The 23,117-nt window shown below is 37.5% G+C and overlaps 1 protein-coding gene across 1 annotated transcript in view; it reads left to right on the forward strand.

Moving 5' to 3' along the window:
* Nucleotides 1–23,117, forward strand: part of LOC145999758 (uncharacterized) — an 85,024-nt gene that overhangs the window by 38,794 nt on the left and 23,113 nt on the right. Inside the window, exons 4-5 of the mRNA XM_083137049.1 lie at nucleotides 7,022–7,993; nucleotides 14,453–14,762. Of these exons, the coding sequence (XP_082993175.1) occupies nucleotides 7,022–7,993; nucleotides 14,453–14,762 (1,282 nt within the window). The remainder of the gene's footprint in view (nucleotides 1–7,021; nucleotides 7,994–14,452; nucleotides 14,763–23,117) is intronic.

Raw genomic sequence — 23,117 nt, forward strand, 5'->3', positions numbered from 1 at the left:
CATGGCACGTTGCAGAAAACTCTATGAAAGACACCTGGCGGGGTCTAAATGGAGGAATGTGGTCAGCATGGATGAAGCATAGGAGGTATGACACAAAAAAACAAAACAAAAACAGATTGATTGCATAAGTGAAAAACAAAAAGGAGTTGGCAACAACAGTTTTGGTGACGTCATGCAACACCCTTAGTCTATCTGTGCTGCAAGTTTTGACTCACACGGTCTCACCAGTTGGGAGTATTGCATCATTGAGTGAACACCTGCAACCGTGTTCTGCCGAAAAAATGTCTAGTGTGATAAGTGAACAAAGAATCAACATCAAATTCCTTGTGAAACTTACTTTCAGGGTCATAGGTAAAAATCCATGTCTCATCGCAAGTAACAACAGATTCCAACAAACTTGACTCATTTCTAAGGTGGTGTAACATGTCCTCACTCAAGTCTTTACGACACAGTTTTTATTCATCTGACAGAACTTTTGGTACAACCTTCGCACGAATCTTCCACATGTTCAATTCCTCTGTTAAAATGCGTCGAACAACTTCCCTATCCAAGTTAATTAACTCAGCCACTGCACGAACACTCGGTCTTCGGTCACCTCGTATCATTTCAAGAACTCTTGCAATGTTTTGTTCCATAATCGCAGTTCATGGGCACCCTGTATGTTCATTGACATCCACACTGTCCCTTACCTCCGAAAACCGTCCATGCCATTCAAGCATGCATGTCCTAGACAAAGTATCATCTCCAAAAGCCTCACTTAAGAGGGAGGTGGAGTTTGGCGAAGGTCGCCGTGAAAAGTGCTTAAATTTAACATGGGCTTTTTTGCATTTTGTTGAATATAACGTTTTAGGACAAAAAATTGCCGGAAAACACGCAGTAGATGTGAACTTACTTTATGAAACTTTGAGTACATGACACATTTATGCAATTTCAGTTCGATAAATGTGCACAAATTCCATTATTTTTTTTCAATTTCCCATAAGGAAATACGTAAATAAGCACAGAATGGTTATAGGATTTGTGGGTAGCACCAACGAAAATGGCCATTATGATGCATACTAACGTAATGCTCAATCCTTCTATGACTAAGCTAGGGAGGGCTTTTCTTTCAAAAGTAATTTGCACAGCCCAAAATGATTGTTTAAAAATGTCATGTATTATCGACGGCGAAAGATACGGCCGCTTCAGCCGAATTTCATTCATGATAGTTCGCCACTTGGCCACTAGATGTCTCTGTTCGAAAATTGCCCCAGGGTGACGGGAGGGCTAGTTCGCGCGGGTGTTTTAATTCTCTGCACAGCTGGGTTCCGTCCCCTCATCAGAAGGTCCCGTAGCTGTCACAGCTTGATTTATTGCCTCTTTCCCAGGCAAGAAACCGAGAAAGCAGGAAGGCCATGAGTTTGTGTATGTTTGAGTGTAGAGAAGCAGAGCATATTTACCGTGAATTGCAACCAGTGACACAGTAACTTTATCTCAACCCCTACCGCGAAGGACGTATTTAGGGGGTCCAGGTGTCCCAACCTCCCCCCGAAAGACTTACCAAGTACAAAAATTAAATAATGAAATCATAAAATAACTTCAATTAAGTAATGAAAATAAGGTTGTTGTTTAATCGCAAATTGTTTATTTCCGCAAGAATATTGGAAAGCAATACGATTTTGAATGACAGTACCAAAGAAGATTTATGCAAGAATTATTACTACTTATAATAATATGCAAACAAAATATTACAAGGAATTTTACTTTCCTCAACTGGATCTAACATCATTTTTTCATACTCAATAAATATTATATTCTTTATCTATTTGACATTAATTTCCTTGCCAGGGCAGTTTCTATTTATTTACAAATTTTGCGGACCTTAACTACACGTAAGCTAGATAATGAATACGTGATGTTATACTGCACTGTTGTTATACCGCCTTCTTACCTATTCATGTAATAAAAATATATTAATTAATTTAATATAATTATACTTATTTTAATTTAACATTATTAATATTATTATTTTTAGACATTACGTTAGGACGCCCCTCCGAAATATATATCTAGATACGTGACTCGTGTTCGATTTGAATAAAATGTAGAAAAGGCGGGGAGGGTGGTAGCGCTTCCTCTTTTTACATTTCGATAGTTTTACCTCACATGTAGTACTTTGTGCAGATAGGAAATACGTGTACACACACACACACACACACACACACACACAATTGATGATTCGCAAAGGAACTTCGTTAAATTCCCATGCTTGTTCTGCTCACAAATCACATCCTCTCCAAATTACAATAGCCTACTATTGTTGTTGCTTACATATATGTGTGTGTGTGGTTCCTAGAACTTCACTACTTCCAATCATAAACTTGATGTGACTCTTACAAAATATTTGTTTTTGGAGTGGAACGATCATGAAAAGGTCTACTGTTTCTTTGCAAATCTTCAATTAATGTAAAATTTAGTATAAAAAGATAATTTTGGCTGACTTGCTAACTTGAGATTTAAAGAAATTATTAATTTGAATTCTTCATTAACAATAACAAAAGCGACATAAAATGTAGAAGGACAAGATTCTTGGCTTGGTTGAGAATTACATTAGAGATGTACAGGTTAGGAAAGGGGAGGGAGAATTCCCTGTCTTCTTCCTCTTCAGCGCGAACCCTGCCTCCTACATTCTACATGTCCATTCAAAATGTCTTCTTAGTTTCGGATATATTTTGCCTCCCCTATAGCGTAATGGTAAAGATGAACCTCATAATGTCAAAAGGTCCCGAGTTTGGTACCTGGGGCTCCAGCTACGGGACGCGCGCAGGTTCGAGTCTCCTGGGAGAAGCGTAACAACTTTTCTCCTGATATTTCGGCCAGTCAAACTCGTGGCTCGCAGGCCGCATCAAGGCCCCAGCATACGTTAATGCGGCCCGCCTTGGCCCCACTTAACACTTCGTGCTTGAAATTATCTATACATTTGTAGTTATCCCGTTTTCTCTTTTCTCGTGATACAAGACCAGACTCATCCAAACTTCAACACATTGACCAATTTTCCCTACACAGGTATACATTCCATTATAGAGTAGGTGTTGTGTCAACTAAGCAAGGTGATTGACAGGTTACTTCTGAAGTACGAAAATATCTTGCCAGCTGGGGGAGGGCAGCGTGCATACTTTCTGTTGCCTATGAGTCTGTTTCTTGATTTTCAAGGATTTACCTGGAAGAAAAGTCAGTTTCTGTAAAAGTTTCAGAGAACCATATCGCTGCCCAAACTTCGTGGGAGTAAGAAAAGGACTATAGAAGAGGAATGTAGATTTTTCAAGTGAAATGCTTACTTTTGTTGTGAAGTGAATACTGAAAAGCGTAGAACATTTGTACCCTGATAAAATAAATCCATTCAGAAGTATTTCTTTATCACGAAATAAATTTGCCATAATCTGTGGCAGAGTGGTTAGCACAACCCGTTTCGACACCAGAGGTTGCGGGTTCGAATCCTGGCCTGAGCATGGGTTTTCTTTGTATGTGTCCCTTCATCAATTTCATCATATCATTACTCATCCTCATCGTCGCCATTAGGCAAACGTGGCAGAAAAGCAACGCTAATAAAAACATCATAAATACAGTTGAGGAGAGGATTTATGACTTAGTCAATGAACAATTGAAAGCGAAATTTGTTCGTGTTGTTGCCTTTTCCCTCACAATATGCGAAATTACGCACGTCTGTGAGCTAGCTCGGTTAGCTCCCTTCATTCGTGGATGCGATTCTTATCTCGATATGACAGTAAAACTACTTGAATGATTCCTCCCCGTGACACAAGAGTTGATATTTTGAAGGAAGTGGAGGTCATTTTGCAAAGTTACAGTTTTCCGTTATATTAAAACTTTTTAATAAAGTTATAATTTGTCCTTCCCAACTTCTCAGGAATACTAGGAATGACAGGAATATTTGTCCACAGTAAAAATACTACGTGATGAAGTTGGAAACAGGTTTCAAGACTTCAGAGGGTGCGAAGGGCAATAATCTTGTTCTGCTCTGCTCTGTTTTCTTTTGATGATGCGTGTGCAAGTCCTGACTTCGAATGGAACTTATTTAATTGCAGTGCAACTCGTATAGGTGGGCTATCCTTGATTTTTCTTATATCTCCCATAGCAGGATCCTCGGAATTAGCTATTTTGCTGTAGAAATTTTATTAATTTTGGTTGCACTTGCCTTGGTGAAAAGTTGTTTTCCATAATGAAGATTAATGAAACAGCCGAATGATCAAGAATGACTGACAAAACATTTGTTGTCTGCATTAAGAGTTTCATGTTAACAAGAAACTTATTGCACACTTTTGAGAAGCTTGTTAAAAAAAACAGTGAAATCTGTGCGAAACGAAACTATAATTGCAAACAAACAATTACAATTGTAACCAATTTATACTCGAAAGTAACATGTAAAATACTATAACCATGAAAAAATATGGGGGGAGGTCTATATAATTTACATATCGATGCTGCAATAATAATCACTGGAATCCCCCCTCCCTTCGGCCCCCTTGGGTCGAACCACTTAGTTCTGGATTTTAAGGTGTTGGGGTTCTAGATGTGTGGCCCGGATAGTTTTGACATTATCGTTATGCGGCCCTACTCACGAATTGAGTTTGACATTGCTGGTCTATAGGACCTGTTGAGGAGATATATGTGTGTGTGTGTGTGTGTGTGTGTCATAGAACATCACTACTTCCAAACAAACTTGATGTGGCTCTTACAGAAACATCTGTTTTTGGAGTGGAACGATTACGAAAAGGTTTACACTGGCCTCCCCGATGGTGCAGTGATAGTGCCGCCGCCTTGTAATCAAGGGGTTCAAGGTTCGATACCCGGTGGAGGCACATAGTGGTTCGGATTCAACTTTAAACTGTAGGTCCAGTCCCTCTTAGCCTTACTGTGCATAAAGTGGACTTAAAACACTAAATTAATCAACTAACAAAAAGGTTTACTGTTTCTTTGCAAATCTTCAATTAATGTAAAATTTAGTATAAAAACATAATTTTTGCTGACTTTCTAACTTGACAAATTATTACTTCGAATTCTTCATAACACGTATAGTGCTGACCTTGAAGATCATACTATCATTAGTTGGACTGAAATTTCACTTGGGAAGCAATCAATTAACATTGGGAAAAATCACAATAGGAGAAAGCAACTAATGTGATGCAGGAACTGGTCATATGTTTCCACAGGGGATTCCCATCACCACTGAGAGTTTGTCCCCACCCTAGGCCGATTAGCCGGCCCCGTGGCTGAGTTTTTATCTCATTTCGCTACGACGCCAGTGGTTCCGGGTTCGAATCCGGTCTGGGCATATGTGTCTTTCGTGAGCGTCTCTTCATCGATTACATGATATCATCATTAGCCAAGAGTGGCAGAAAGGCGAAGTAAAATAAACAAAATCAATCAATATTGGCCGATTAAAGCTGCTGTGAACTCCAACGATGAGAACTGTGCAAAGGGACTTAATTCAGATCATAACAAAGAAAACTACTTCATCAAAGTGTATGTTCAATATTATACTATTGTTTCCTGACATCTTTGTTACTACTGTAAATTTTGTTACATTGTTTTGTCCGTCTTTCTCCTTTTTAGTTTTTCCATATGTTATTACGCATGTCCACGTTTCCCCTTTTTAAATTCCAGGTAGTTTCGCTCCTGCCCATCTCTAATAGGGACTCGATTCGTTAATAGTTGAAATAATAATTGTTACTAATTCTTGCCTTATTATTATCATTATTATTATATATCGATTTTGTATAAAAGAACACCCCCTTAAAAAAAATACTTTCTTTCAACTGATATTCTCTACCTCCTTCTTTCCTTCTTTACTCTCAATTGATAATTCTAACCTCAACAAGAAAATTCAACATAATTATAGTAGCCACTGTAATCAACCAAATTTATTCAATCAAAACTTCAGCGATGAAGGTTCTGTCTCGGGAGCCTGCCACTCTTCTCGTTCCATGCAAGAGTCAGCCAGCAAGCAGTGAAATGCGAATTGCTTTGCCAGTGGAGAAATTTTAGCCTCCGAAACCAGAATGAAAAGAAACAGGTGGGTGTCCTTTTCCTGGAAACCTCACTGCGGGAGTCACGCAGAGGGGGGGGGGGGGTGGTGAAGGGAGGAAGGTTCTCTTCCTAGTCCTCTGATATGTCGCTAGGTGTCTCTGTATCGCATCGGGCCAGGAAACTACTTTCTTGCCAACCTCCAGGCCACTCTTAACATTTGGAATGTTTCTGTTGCCGATTTCTAAAGTTTCACAAGGAATTTGATGTTGATTCTTTCTTCACTTATCACACTATACATTTTTTCGGCAGAACACGGTTGCAGGTGTTCACTCAATGACGTAATACTCCCAACTGGTGAGACCTGGTGAGTCGAAACTTGCAGCACAGATAGACTAAGGGTGTCGCATGATGTCACCAAACCTGTTGTTGCCAACTTCTTTTTGTTTTTCACTTATGCAATCAATCTGTTGTTTTTTGTTTTTTTTGTCACACCTCGTTTGCTACCTCACTGGCAGTGGTTACGTTAGGTTGGTTACACACTGTAACACCAATGGCAAGATGCGAACTTTGTGAAAGAGGAATGAAAGAGGAATCAATGTTATCCCATTTCAGGATATTCCGATGAAAAGCCCTCATGCCAGTTCTATGGATATCTATTAATTCGGACTCTTGAAATGATGTCTAGAACATCACTGTCCATGCACCCTCCCCAGTTTTTGGACTGGAAATTGGATATGATTCCCATGCCTGTTCCCCAACATAGTTTGCTACATTGGAAACTTCGATGTAGTGCGATAGAACACAACGAGTAGTGGCAGAATAGCATTTCAGGGAGTCAGTACACCTTAAAAGTACTTCGGACATATCCCGAACAACCTTCTGCAGACTGATGTTTACTATGTTTAAATCTTTAAGTAAAATTATGCCTTTTGTTTACGCTAGTACAACACATTTCATATCTCCAAAAATTTCTTTATGCTTATTTGTTCATTTTCAGATTTGGTTCCGCACTTTCAATGCTGATTGACGAGTCTTTTACTGCTACTGAAAATTGTCGTGAAGTCCAGGCTGGCAATGTTCAAAATGCGAGTAATAAAGAAGAAACTGAAGTTGATGTTAAAAGCAGTTTTGAGGGAAAATATGTGGATCATTTAGTAACGCATCTACCCGCAGCAACTAAAGAGGAAAAGTTTATGGTGTGTGAAATTGAGGAAGGAAATCTCAAAAGGTTTGTTGTTCAGTCGGAAGTACCTGAAATTTCTGCCAAAGTGAGTGAAGAAAGTACGATGTGGTGTGGTCAGCCTGATTGGAACAGGATGACAAGTTTGTTAGGCGAGATTAACGAGCAGAGACATGTATTGAGGGAAGAGCACAGAGATGTTCAAAAGAACACCAGTTTTATAGAGGATAGTCGCAAGGAATTAGTACATGCGTCTAGGTTAGATAACCAAAATTTTACATCTGGCACATCGTATGATAGACCATCAGATGGTGAAGGAAGCAAGCTGTTGCGGCTTCTTACAGATTCAAGTGATTCGGAATGTTCCGACAAACAGGCACAGTCATCGAAAAACCGACATGAGAAACACAGAACTGCTCGTTTTGCAGAACTCGGTAAAAGTCATCAATGCCATTTTTGCTCAAAGCTGTTTTTGAAGGAAGCTCATTTTGCTCTGCACATGAAACTCCACAGTGGGGAAAGACCAAATTTACAGAAACTCTGCAACAAGAGCTCTCCCGAAAAAAGATATGTTGGTCAGCATCAAGCTCCTTTCACTGAAGGAGAAAAGACCTACTTTTGTAGACTTTGTGAGAGAAATTTTGATTCTAGAAGTAGATTTTATAACCACCTGTGTTCAGGTGTTCAGTTCAATGAAGGAGAAAAGACCTACTTCTGTAGACTTTGCGAGAGAAATTTTGATTCTAGAAGTAGATTTTATAACCACCTGTGTTCATCTGCCCCTATGGAGTGATATTTTTGACAGGCTTTTGAAGTTTTAGAAATAACTTTTTTGTTATTTTGATATTAGTTAATCGAATGTTGACATCTTGTTGGGCATGCACTTATTATTATTTTATTTATTATTATTTTATTTATTATTATTATTATTTTTTACCACAATTAAAGATCAAAATTTCTCTTTTAGTTTCTGTGGTGATGTTGCTGTTAAAGATACTTTGATTTCATATGTTGAAAGTTTTCAGTACATTTGATATTTGTACTATCATAGAGTAAGTTTACTAGTTTTGTTTATGCTATTTTCCCCCATGGAATTAGCATGTATGTTTATGTGGGAATAGAGACAGAGAGAGGTGGATCCTACAGCCACCCTGTACTTAAATATCTGTGTTTTCTAGTCTCCAAATATATACAGGGTAAGTCAAAGAAAATTAAACAATTTTATATATTTATAATACAAGACTATGCAAAGCGTTAATATATGGGAAGGCTCTCAAGCTCTTATTACCATCCCAAAGATTCACATGGCATGTGCTCATGTGATTATATAGTTTGTCATTCACAGGAGAGCATGTCCGTATCTATGATTTTGACGGCAGTAGCAGTGATGTATTTTCCATGTTATCACATTAACCACTGGTAAATCAACTTTTTTCATTTTTTACACATATAGCTTTAATACTTGGGAAATTGATCGTGTTATATTATATATTATGCAAACTATCGAAACAAGCTTTTGATACTGAATTTAAGTAATTATGAAAAAAATTAAAAACTGGTTAATGTTATTTATGACAGTGTTTCCACCCCGATGGTACACAAGGACGTGAAGATGGTGGACAAGGAAGTGGTTGAGTGTTTTTTAAAAAAGCACACACCCTACGTGTTCAGTTCCAACACTGCAACAGTGTTGACAGAAAAAGCTGCTTGTTCTGTGCTGTGCTTGGCCGATGCTGTTTTGCTACATGAAGCGAAATCAAGATTCAATTTTCGGTGAAAAGGAAAATTTTATTCTATTTAAAAAAATCAAAATTGCTGAAAAATTAAGTTGTCGGACTTCTGTTCTTGTTTCACTTGCATACCTGCATTTATTTTAATTTTATGTAATTAATCAAGGTAGGGGTTTCCGTAACAAATGTAGACAATATATAAGAATCGTTGCAGTAAAGCAGGTGGAATTTTCATGATACGCCACTGGGCAGTAGTAATACACTGTTGTTGGAACTGGCAGAACTTTTGGTAAGAGTGTCAAATACAGAGTGTCCATGAAACACATCTACAATTTACTTTCTCCTTGTCGAGCAGTGTTTTATCTCACTATCAACCCCTAATGGATATACAGAATGCTCACGTACAGAGGAATCTGTCCTGTCTATTGCCTTCTATCATAAATACATAGTTACTTAATTTCTTTAATTTTTTTTGACTTACATATGTATTACCAATATGAGTTGAGAGTATAGATTTGGATGTTGTTATTATTGATCTGGATCAATAAAACATGGTTATGCAAAGCACAGTAATACTCCTTGTTGTCATACTATATTACTTGTTTGTTGGATATGTGTATATTCTGAGGAAATATATTTTTTGGTACTGTTACAAAATATTTTTAAAAGATATATATGTATAACTTTTGTGACAAGAATGTTAAGACATATAATAAAGTTAAGATATTTATTTACTTGAGACTAGGTAGAAAGCACAATGTAAAAGACAGAAATTTGTGATGCATCTACAATATGTATGTTATGATTAATAAAAAAATATTGAAATTATTCTTATAATAAATGCTATTTTTATTACTGATAACTGTAATATTTTGGGTATTCAATCTGCTGCTATTAACATATTTTAACAGCAAATCTCCACCTAATAGTTATAAAATTTTGTTGGAAATTGTTTTTGTAATGTGAATGTTGGGTCTAATTAATGAAAATCATATAATTTGGAAAACAAAGGATTTACACAAGCTAAAGTAAGCGATACCAATATCAGTAGTACCAGCATTAAAATTTTATCAGTATGTACCCAACTTTGATTCCAAGTTTTTGAAAACTTGCTTTAATCTGCAGGTTCAATTCCTGTATAACATTGTATAAAACAAATCTTTACTTTTTGCCTCAATAAGAATGAGGACAAATTAATGTACCTAAATGTGGAGACAAGAAAAAACAGGCAAGGAAATGTTTAACCCAATGAAAGACTAAACTTCAAAGCAAAACAAAAGAAAGAAAGAAATAATTATTACTGCAAGTATTTTTTGAAATAGCAATTCACTAACACCTGTGAACCTCAGTCCATAGTAAGATCATCAAATGTGGAGTGTTTTTATAAATGTATCTATTTACAGTATGGTGGGAATTAAATATGCCAAAATACAGAACGTGTACTGTTTTATTTGATTTTTGTAAGTATAAAATTGTTACAGGTGTAATACGGTTTCTGTACAAGCACAAGAACAGATACTGCACACACGTAATTTGAACATAAACACAACAGTCAGCATGCATGTTACAAGTGCCATCTATTCAACACCCAACATTTTTCATAGCGATCCTGAAAGTTTTCAAATACAGCTGCAATTGTGTCCTGTGTATTTGAATGCAGAACACATATGACGTTCATTTTGAGCTGATTAATATCGCAAGACACTTCAGTATTTCGCACAAATTACCTTTGGTAAGGGTTAGTTGGCTGGATACAGGTAAGTTTGTTCCATTTGAGAGTATGCATGGATAAAAGTGATGAAAAAGCTTCCCAATCATGGACAAGTGTGCACAAACGTTTCCTCCATGTTCAGTTCTTTAGCAATATGGGGCTGACTTTTCCTGTGATCGCAAACTTTTCTCCAGCACTATCCCTGCATGTCCAGCATCGTGGTGCGGTCTAAGGCTTTGGGCTAGGCCTATGGGACGTACACTGGTACGAGTCTCTTTGGGGGAGTGTAACAACTTTTCTCCTGAGATTTTGGCCAGTGGCCACCTACCACCGTGAGGAAATGAGCGAGGCTGGCGATCGGGAAATAGGTCCTTGCCCTCGAGGATTGTTACACCACAAGTTGTTATTACTATCTCCGCATGATCACTGTGCCAACACTTCGGTGTTGACACAGCACTTATCCTGTTGCCTACCATAATGGCACTACTGTATGAGCAGAAATAAGTTCAACTACAAACACCTTTTCTCAAATACACAAAGATCATTGCAGATTGCCTTCCACTAAAACAGTTCTCTGTGAGAACCAATGCCACACTGCAGCTACATTTCCTCACTTCCCATACCAATGGGCAGTAGCGTACGCAGGATTTCATCAAGGGGGGTGTTATTTCTAAAACTTTTTTCCAAATTCACATTACCATTGTTTTATTATGCTTTAATTAAATAATAATAATCACAATTAATTAATAATACTTATAATTAATTAATTAGCTAAATTAATACTAATAATACTACTATTAAGTAGTAGAGATCTACATAAATATAGTATTTATTAAAACAATAGAATGAAATTACTTTCTAGTCATTCGATTTTTATGAAATCCTGGGAGCATTTTTTTTGTTTCTTTGTTACGAAATAATTGTCTAGTCAACGAGGTGAGATATTTCAAGGGTGAAGAAGATCCATAAATACAAGAAAATATATTAAAATAAATTGAAATAATCAAAGTATGGAACTCATCGAAGGAGCTGCGGTGATCTGGTCGGTAGAACGTGTGACAAGTGACAATCACGCGAAAGTTCCGGATTCGATTCCCGAAATTGGTTGGAATTTTTCCTTCTTCTTCCCCGCATAAATATCCCCGATAATTCACATCTGGATTGTCTCCCTGTTCTTACCAACAAAACATTTTACGATAGTTAAGCTTATTGTCGTTCGAATAATTGTCTAGTCAACAAGCTGACACATTTTAAAGAGAGACATTGAAACGTGCTGCAATAAACAATACAATGGGAAGGCGAACTGGTGACTGTATTCTTGTCCGCCTAGCCTTTGTCTATACATTAGCCTCTTACAACGAACCAAGAACTTTATTTTGTTAATTCTCATTGTTCACAGAAAAAAAATACATGTTCGTTGAACACTGGCATACGTAGAGGGGTGGCCGATGGTGTTCCAGCCCCTACCGAAATTTTGAGAAAATCAGAATTTTCAAATAAATATCCGTTAAGAACTTCAAAAAATCAAAATGTGTAAATGCGAAACCTCTTTTAAAGTGAATCCCGATTACAATTTTTGTCTTTGAATACAATTTTAATAGACTGAAAAGCTCCAAAAATACGAAATATTTCATTATGCATCCTGCCCTCCAAAACGAAGCCATGTGCTATCCACATTTACTATTCCAGCCCCTCCTGAAAAAAATAAATTCCTGCGTATGGCAGTGTATTGAACATTGTTGCAACGGAGATACAAATCAACTTTTCTCTCTTTTAAATCATAGTTACCCTAACCTAACCTCATAAACTCATGTTTATTTTCAAGGCATCAATCACTCTGAAAGATGCATATGTTTGAAATGCTGTGCTTTTCTCCATGCTGCATGGAAATTATAATTCAAATTATTATTATTATTATTATTATTAGTAGTAGTAGTAGAAGTAGTAATAGTAATATTATTGTCCCAGATCTTTGACTCAAAAATTGGCCATTTAATTTTTTTCCACAGCATTTTTCATAATATTTCACAAGCTCAAGGGGGGGGGTTAAACCCCATAACCCCCCCCTTGCGTACACCACTGCCAATGGGGTACATTGTTGCCAAATTATGATGTACTTTATTCCCAGCTACACTGTATAACCACATTTCTGTTTTGTTTTGGGAGCTAGAGAGAGATTTATGTATTCCTTCAAATACAAAAGGAAAGTAACATTTTCATGATCATCTTTTTATATATTAGTGTGTCATAAGTACATTTTGTTTTATTATCTTCACTTTCCCTTGATCTGTCAATCTAAGGGTGGTGATTTATGGGGATGCTTTTAGCATATTTATTTTCTTTTGCACATTACTCAGGGGAAGTCTATGAGCATGTAAATTCACTTAGAGAAAGAAAGAGCGATAACAACTTTGACTCACACTGAATTAAATAATAGGAGAGTTCATTTATATACAAGGGCTATTTTTTTTCAACCTCTGATACCATGAAATCATAACCACAGTGAATAGCAAAATGGGTGTATTGACAAAAGTTACGTACACGTATAATCTATTTTTCAATGTAATCACCAAGAAGATTCAGACATTTATCGTACCGATGAACCAGCTTTCCAATACCCTCTGCAAAAAAATGTTCCACCTGTCTGTTGAGCCAAGTCTGCACAGTGTCCCGAAGCTTCGCATTGGTGTGGCAGCGCCGTCCTCCCAATCACTTCTTCATCGCCGGGAAAAGGTGGAAGTCAGTCAGTGGCAGGTCTGGGTTGTAGGGAGGGTGATCAAACCGATCCCAGTGGAATTTTTGAAGGTCTTAGGTTGATGCAGCAACATGCGGTCGGGCATTATGAAGCAAGACAATGCCTGAAGACAGCATGCCTCTCCGGTACACAGCTCATTCGATGGTGAATTTCTGCTGGATTGTGCCCCTCTACCTGTAGAAATTGTATCACACTACGCACCTCGCACTTGGCAGGAGAGTCGATTGTAGCAGACATCTCTACGTGCCCGTCACTCAGCTTCAACTGATGCGTTGACCTTGGCTATGGTGGTGCTGGTGACAGAAAGGATGCCAATCACACTGCGTTATGCCCTGCTTCCTAAAGCTTTACGGACCACCTGACCGCACCATCGGAGGTTGAAAAAAAAATAGCCCTCGTATAAAAAATAATGTAATACTTCTCAGAATTACTTTTGATTGTTCCAGCTAATGAATTAAATTTGTGTTAGTATGGATAATGATATCTGCTTATGAAGTGTTTCTTCACTCAAATTATGTTTCAACAGTACACTTTTACCAGTCGCTAACCAGACTATTCTGGTATAAATGCTAAAGTAATGAAAAACTTTTTTTTTCAAGTATGATTATCTCCTTTGTTTATCAGCATGATGTGTTACAAATCCGTAATGTTTTCAATTATGGGTATGGTATAAATACGTCACGTTGGACTTGACTGTTAACACCAAAACAAAATGAACAAATGAATTAAAACATCACCAAGTGTTTGATTTAGTTTGGAACTCGTCACCAGGAGGAAGGTATATCACTTACTTTGTGACATATAAGGAATCTTCCTATTGATGATGAATTCAAGACTGAGTTGAAATCTTTGCAAAAGTTTTAATCTGTTTGTTCGTTATGTCATTGTATTGTTTTTTAAAAGTCCAATGTAACATTTTGTTCGACATTTAAAAAAAATCAAGAGCAACGTTTGTACGTATTTGTTCCTTGAAATGTCTCATTTCAGTGGTAGGCAAATACCATGAAATGCAAAATTAATGAACACTATATAATATTAATTATTTATTTCAGATGTTCTCTGCCTTATTCCAGAAGAAAACTGCCGAGGAATAACTTACTGGAAGTGAAGCACCCTTATTTCGAGTTATCAAATGTGGTGCAAACAACCAGAGCATCTTCAGAGAACAGAAGAAGGAGTAGAGGGGACAGAGTTGCACAACCGCTGGAAAAAGATCTCGAGATTTTACTTGAACACGATACTCGTTTAACTTCCATAAGTTCGTCAGGAATTGGTTCTCAGCCATTGCCTACTTTAATTTGCAATGGAACAGTTTCCCAAGAGCCCAGTGCTAACTTGAATTTTGGGCAGTGCAGGGACCATGTATGTGAAATTTGTAACAAATGTTTTGGCTCCAGCGGAGAGCTCAAGGTTCACTTCAGGATCCACACTGGTGAAAGACCTTTCAAATGCAAATTGTGCGAAAAATCATTTTTGCAAAAGGGACACTTAAAAAATCACTTAATGACTCATAGCGGAGAGAAGCCTTTTGCTTGCAATATTTGTGGAAAGAGATTCAGCAGAAAATTTAGACTGTTTAGTCATTTCTTAACACACAGGAATATGTAATATTTGTAATATATTTTAATGGCTTATTTGTAACTTTATTTTCGGCAGTTCATTTATTTAGTGGTCCTTTTGAGTGCTTCTTTGCTGATTGCACTGCATTACATAAACACAGTGCATTACCAAGAAAGGAACTTTTATAAATAATTTATATTTCTGAAAAAATTAAGGAGACCAGAATTTTAAATTAACAAAATGGGACATTTTTCATATTTTCCTGAAGAAAAGACGGATAGCAAAATTTTAATATAAAATCTGTTCCATCATAAATATTTATGTTTGAAAACTAATTAATTAAAAATAAATAAATGCTGTGTAAATAACTTACATAATATGGTACTCTGCACTCTACTTCAACCAAGCAGTCCTTCAGAATTAGAAGTCATTCATTGATATTTTCCTGATGAATGGATCTTCTTCAGAACATTCTTCTTTTCAAATAAAATTTTGTACAAGTTTACACATTAAATGCACTAGTGCTGTTTTGAATTGTGTTAATGCTTATTCTAGATTTACATGATCAAGCACATAGAATTTACCGGACGAAGTTTTTAATAATCAAAAATTGGATAGCCTTTTTCAACTTGAAAAATGTTGGGCTGATATTAATCAACATAAATTTTAAATTCATTCTAGTTTTTGGACTTTTAACCACTGTTATTTTTTAAAGAGATTTACCTACGTTTCGGAAGCTGAATCTGCCTCCGTCTTCAGGGCAGCGTGTAGTCTGTTAGATCACATAAATGGTTGCCTTGGAGGATTATTCTTGGTGGCCTAGGCTCCACCGCGTCTGTCGGTCACAACAACCTCTATATACAAAGTTGCCAGGTAGGAGTATCAGTGCCCAGGCTCCACTTCTTCAGATGACCACGTCAAGATCAAGGCTTCGTGTGGCACCGTTAGGTTTCCTCCTTGATCTCCGGGGACTGGACCGCCCCGGATTGCATGTGGTTAAATAACAGTGGTTAAAAGTTCACATGGCACATTGTTGACATTGAAATGTGAAATAATTTCTACCCAACAATGCCCTAGTTTATAGTAATAGTAGAGAAAGTGTATTGTTTCAGTAATTCTATGCTGATAAGTTCTTGTCACAGAGGGGACATTTCAACATCCCATTTTACGTTTTGTCCTCCTCCATGGCTGTGTGGTCTAAGGCACTGTGCTTTGGGCTCTGACTGTGGGACGGCTTGGGTTCGAGTCCACCTGGATTCAGTCTCTGGATTTTCAGCCAGTGTACGGGACCGGTGGCAAACCACTATCATGAGGAAATTGTGAGGCTACGAGTGAGTAGCATAACCCGGTCTGGGAAATCTCCTGTAATGGCTGAGGATTCTATGTGCTAACCCCACGTCATCCCATTACCAGTTAATGATCTCCACAGCTCTAGATAGGATTGTGGGAGGGAGACTGGCAGTCGGGAGATAGGCCAAGACCCATACGGGCTGTAGAGCCACAAGTTATTTTTTGTTTTACGTTTTAGAAAAATCGAGACTGTCCCGGCTAATAGGTCACCTTATCATATATGCATGTCACATATATTTCAAGACAATTTTGAAATAGGCCATAAAATGTCATGTTTCAAAATATTCGATGAAATTCCACGGAAATTCTTCACAGTTGCCTGTTATAACATTATGTTATGCAGGGGTGGAAATAGTCAGTAACAGTCAGTTTTTCATTGCAGTCTTTAATTTGTCAGTTCTTTTAAAATGGGCAGTAAAGTCAGTATTTTTTTGTTTGCATGACTGCAGTTTGTGATTTTGAAAATAATTATTCCATTACAACTTCCCAATGAGATGATTTTTAAAAAATCGATTCAAGTGGCTTCTTTGAATTGCTGAAAAGTTCCAATTTTACTAACCGAGGTCATTTTCCTACCATGTTATTTTATATCATGCATATTGGATCAAGGTATAATAATGATGATAACAGTAGCGTATACCGAGTCTAAGATCTAGCTATCTCACTATGTCACGCGGTCCTAGGCTATGAATAGAAATTAGTTTACCAGCTCATAGGAAATGAGGTTGCCAACTCATAGGAAATCAGGTTGCCGACTCCAGAATCACGATCATCATCATCTCACTGATATGAATAATTTTATTTACAATTTCTGATAGATTTTTCTCCTAACTAGCCTAGAATATACGCTCCTGGATGATGATAATAATAATAATAATAATATATAATAACCCATGGCATAACAGTTCATTGAGGGCTCGGGTCAGCCTCACTCCCACTTGATCCTACTCACTCACTCACCCGAGGTGGGAGGTCATCCACACAGTTATGAGGTGATGTGTGGCCAGCACGACGAACCCCCAGTCATTATTGTAGCTTTTCATGACCGGGTTACGCTACTCATTCGTAGTTCCCCAATTTCCTCATGACGGTGATTGGCCACCAGTCCCATACCCAGGCCGAAATCTCAGGAGAAAAGTTGTTAGGTTTCCCCAGCAGACTCAAACCTGCGTGCATCCCGTATCCGGAGCCCAAAGCATGACGTCTTAGACAGCATGGCCACGGTGCGGGACGTATTGGATCAAGGTATACCTTGTTAATATTACACAGGAGTTCTTGTAGATGACGAGCAGCTCATGTTCATTACAATCAATAAGAAAAGGGGCAAAGGAGGAAATAAATCAACAAAGGGGAAAAGCCTGATGAAGATAGAAAATGAACAGTGTACAAGAAAAGGAAGCAAAACTTGAGAAGAAGAGAGAATAACAGAAGGAAAAGAGAATGACTGCTCAAATGTGACTAACAAGTGAGGTTATCTAAGTGTCCCCCTCCGATTTCCATGAAACTTGGCAGGTGTATAGAGGTGCCCAAAGGAAGAAATACGTGTTCTTTTGTTTTGACTGAAAAAAAGGTTTTAGGGGCAAATCCCCCCTCAAATGGCAAGATGAGGACAAATTGAAGTGGGGATCTGACCCCTGTGCCCCCCTCCGATTTCCATGAAACTTGGCAGGTGTATAGAGGTGCCCAAAGGAAGAAATACGTGTTTTTGTGTTTCAGCAAAAAAAAAAAAAAAAAAAAGAACAGTTTTAGGGGGCAAAACCCCCTCAAATGTCAAGATGAGGACAAATTGAAGTGGGGATCTGACCCCGAAACCACGTAAATATGGCATAGGAAGAACACACACATATAATTGGAACACACACAGCACACAGCTGTGTTTGGCAGTGATATGCACTTCATATCTCAAGTGTCCCACTTGTGTATCTGCCAGTACTATTAGCACAGAACTTCAACCGCCATCGTGCTTCACGATAGCACTTGCGTTTGGTACCGACAATCCTACAGTTCTGTGTTGTGTGTGTTCCAATTATATGTGCGTGTTCTTCCTATGCCATATTTACGTGGTTTCGGGGTTAGATCCCCACTTCAAAATGTCCTCATCCTGACATTTGAGGGGGTGGGCGGTTGCCCCCTAAAACAGTTTTTTTAGGTGAAACACAAAAACACATATTTCTTCCTTTGGGTCCCTCTATACACCTGCCAACTTTCATGGAAATCGGAGGGGGACACTTAGACAACCTCCCTTGTAAGTCATGAAAGCTGCTAAGGAAAAGTACATGATGTGAGCAGGGGCGGCGCCAGAAATTTTCGACCGGGTGGGCAGAAGCTCCATATTGATAGATTAGGGTGGGCAGTATAAATATAAGACCATATATAGTAATACGTATGTATCCCCCTCTCTCTTACACTCCCGATTTTCCTCTTCCTTCTTTTCCCTTTCCTTTTCTTGTTTTCCTCTTTATTCTTTTCTAATCTATTCTCACATCTTGTTCCATTTCCTTGCACTTTGTCTCTGGTGGGCACAATTATTTCAAGGAAGTGTTTACCCATGCGCATCCATACATTCTAATCACATTCTTTCATGCATGTTAATACAGTGAAATAAATGTGAATTAGGTTTAAGCTTGTGTGCAAATACAAGGCACATACTTGATTTTATGTATTCGGCGACAATGATAGCAAGTGTGATGGTAGACAATCAAGTTTCTCGTAATTTTAGTGCATGTTCCTGAGCATAGTATTTCCATCGTATGAGTTTTTGACTGGAAGAGTTTCCTTACTCCTTGGGGGTCACTATTCCTACCTTACAGGGTTTGTACAACTGACAAATCTATCTGAATGTTTGTAGTATATTAGTATATAGTATATTTTTTGAGGTAACAAAATGATTTAGGACACAAGGAATTAATCGAAGTTGATCATCGTACCACTAATAATTCATCAATTTTTCATACATGACTTGGGTTGTATGGCGTGACCATTTCGAACACACTGGAATGTCAACCTCTAGCCTGTGCAGCATACCCTGGAAACTTTATTCGTTCAGGGCAACGAGTCCCTGGCGCCTGGAACCACTGTCAAAGTAATAATTTTTGAATTCATGAGGGTTTGTATTTTGAGTGTCGGCATGCGTTTGTTTACGCCCCTTCGTTGCTTTCATGAACCTTATTGTAGTCATTATCAAAATTAGCAGAAAAATGACTTAAAATATAACAAATAAACCACAACGTACTCTTCCAAAAATGGAGTTTCATTAGTTCATACCTCTTAGAAAGTTGAGGCGGTAGTTTTATTTGCACAGCGTTTCATCAGTGGATCAAGGCAGCTAATTCCGTGAACAATGACGTTGTTTGCCGAAAGTCTCAAATATTTGGTTCAGGCATTCCCCCTCTTAAAATGGACACATCTTCTGTGGTGATAAAATGACACGTTTGGTGCAACTTCTTTCTGTATATTTTTTCCCCAGTGGCATATCGCTGTCGCATTATAATGAAGAGGCCCTGTGTTCGACTCCCACCTTCTCTGATGGAAGCACAATGCACACTTGTTCGGACTACACATTAAACTATAGGTTTAGTTCAAATTAACCTATCTGAGCATAAAAGTGAGCTTCAAAACAAACTAACAAAACCGTCTTCTGGGTACTTTGTGACATAACGTTTTGTTCTTTACTTCAGCTACATCTACAGATTCTGCTGACATTTTCGGCTGATTCATGTGGCAAAATTTACGTGTGGAACGAGGATTTCTAAATAGGATAAGCCACTCATTACCAATTCTGTAACTTTTTCCATACATAACTGATTTATTAAAATTTATTCACTTCGGTATTGTAGTGAATATTGTGATTCTTTCTTATTAGTAGAACGAATATAAAGTTGATATTTCACATACCATATTGATATTTGAAGATGACAGGTATATAAAAATTGTAATGAAATAAAAAAGAAAGCACACTTCTGGAATTTTAATGCAGAGCTAATTAAAACTCTATTATACACTCTAGCATATTTAAACCCGAAGATTTATGGCTGCAGCAATACAAGCCTTCCATCTGTCCCTATCCGGGTCAAGATCAATCCAGTATTTTCCATGCTTACTGATTTCTTTTAGGTTCATCTCAACGTTGTCCCTCCATCCTTGTCTTAGCTTTCTTACTGGTCGCTTACCATCAGGTTTCTTAACAAGAATCCTGTAAACTATTCTTTCCTCTGCCATTCGTGTCACATGGCCTGCCCATCTAAATCTTCTTGATAAAATTATTCTAATAATAATAATTTAAAAAGTCGAAATAATATATTGTGTTGCTGGAGGAAGTAATGCTAAGATGATGTTTTTATTTGTTTATTTGGAGATTATTTTAACCATACCCAGGCCGGATTTATATACGTAAGTGGAGACCCGGAGCTTACAGAACCAAGACCTCACTCCAATCCCCTCTACACAGTTTCAGTTACAACTTCTCGCCACGTTACATTGTGTGGTGTGTTATTATATTTTTTACCACATCTGAAGTACCTTTTTTTTCATTATGTGGTACTTTTCAAAGCAGTCTTTCCCAGTGAAGGCCCGAAGCTGCAGCCCTCAAGTTCACCCTAAATTCTGATCAAATCTTGATCATACCCTGCATAATTTGAGCCTCTTAAGCCTACTACCTGCTTTTAATCCTGGAAGTATTAATTTGATCACAGATTTTGTTTCAATAGGTTTTTATGGGTTGATAATATGTGAACATTTCTAGCATAGATGATATTCACAAGTACAATATACATGTTATGAACACCAGAATACACTTATTTATTGAAGCATTCACATATCCCCAAGTATATGTATTATTGAATTTGATTGGGTGGGCAATCGGGTGGGCACAGGAAATTTTGGGTGGGCGCTTGCCCATCCGTGCCCCCCCCCCCTTGTCGCCGTCCCTGGGTGTGAGCCAACATTATAGGAATGAAGAGAGCAAAAGGAAGATGAAAACAAGAAATGAATGCATGCTGATGAAGTGCAGATAACTATAAACAAGAGAGTTTACAGTTGGAAGGCTTGTGTTGTTGCAGCCATAAACCTTTGGGTTTAAGAGTTAGTTAGTTTATTAATAATGTTTATATTATGTTTTGGGGAAACACACCTGGTGCCAAACAGATGTTTATTTTACAAAAAAAAAAGTTGTTAGAATAATAATTGGTGCCAATTGTCGTGAATCATGTAGGCAGGTGTTTATAAGCCTAAAGATTTTACCATTGTCATGTTTGTATATATAAGAAGTATTAATATTTCTGAAGAAAAATATTTTCAACCTTAAACCAAGTAGTAGTGTACATTCATATGGAATAAGGAAGAAAGATGACATTTATTATGAAAGCCACAGTACATCTAATTTCAATAAGAGTGATGATTGTAATACATATGATGTTCTCATATGTTTCTACAATAAAAAATTATTATTATTATTACTTTCATGGATATAAATTGTACAACCATTTGCCTAAGAAATTGAAAGACTGTCCACTGAACATGTGTATTTAAAAAACAACTTAAAAGTATACTTATACAGTATGTAACATTCTTATTTGTACACCCGGATTTTCAAAGAAAATGCTTTAATATCTGAAAGGAAATACACTCTCTTGAAATTGTTTCTTTACAATTCAATAACTAATATCATTAGGAACATAAAATCTTACCCAAATTCTGTATAGCCAATGACAATAATAAATTAAATGAAACTGAAAGAGAAACATGCCATTTTTTGTACAACTTTTCTATTCGAACACTTAAAAATATAAAAGAAAAAAGCATATTCAGAGCAAATTGACTGACAGTTCTAATACTTTGATGTGTATTCTTTGGCTTTAATTATGGCTTGACACCTGTTCTTCATAGAATTAACCAGTTTCCGACATGTTTCAGAGCTTATTTTCTTCCACTCTGCTTGCACAACAGTTTTCAACTCTTGTTTGGACTTTGACGCCTGCTTTTTGGACTCGCCTCTTCAAAATTGCCCATAAATGCTCAATGGGATTTAAGTCTGAACTTTGAGCTGGTGTTTGTAGTAGTTTGGGCACATTCCATATTAGCCAATTCATGTTAACTCGCGCCTTATGCTTACTGTCATTGTCTTGTTGGAATCTGTAGATAGGCAGCATGTCCATTTCTTGGGCACTGTGCTTTATGTTGTTCTTCAATATGTCCAAATAGACATATGCATCCATGATACCATCAATAAACTGGATGGTACCAACACCTTTGGACGACATACAGCCCCAAATCATTAATGACCCACCACTGTGTTTTACTGTTGGAACTGTGTTAATGTCATCATTGTCTTTATTTGATTTTCTCCAGACCCTATTTATCCCATCTGACCCGTATATATTAATCTTGGACTCGTCTGACCATATGACACTATCCCAAAATTCCTGGTCCTTGTGGATGTGCTCTTTCGCGAATGAAAGTTATTCCTGCGATTCACCTTATTTACATACGGCCTCTTTCGTGGTATTCTGCCATGATATCCATGCTTCCAAAAGGCACGTCGGACAGTTTGTTCAGACATAATCTTGCCAGCAACATTTTCTACTACCGGTCGTAACTGAGGAATACTTAGTCGGGGGTTTTCTCGCACTCTTTGTAAAATAAAGCGTTCATCACGTTTATTCAACCATCTCTCTTTTGGTTTTCTCAGCACATTCTGTGTTGAACCTTCCTCTCTAAATTTGTTTACTATGTATTGAACTGTGGAGTGTGATTTATTGACTGTTGGTCCAATTTTTCTTAACGAATAACCTTTAAGGGCCAAATTTATAA

Source organism: Lepisma saccharinum, chromosome 15, assembly GCF_977018435.1.
Source record: "Lepisma saccharinum chromosome 15, izLepSacc3.1, whole genome shotgun sequence".
Classification (NCBI taxonomy): Eukaryota; Metazoa; Arthropoda; class Insecta; order Zygentoma; family Lepismatidae; genus Lepisma; species Lepisma saccharinum.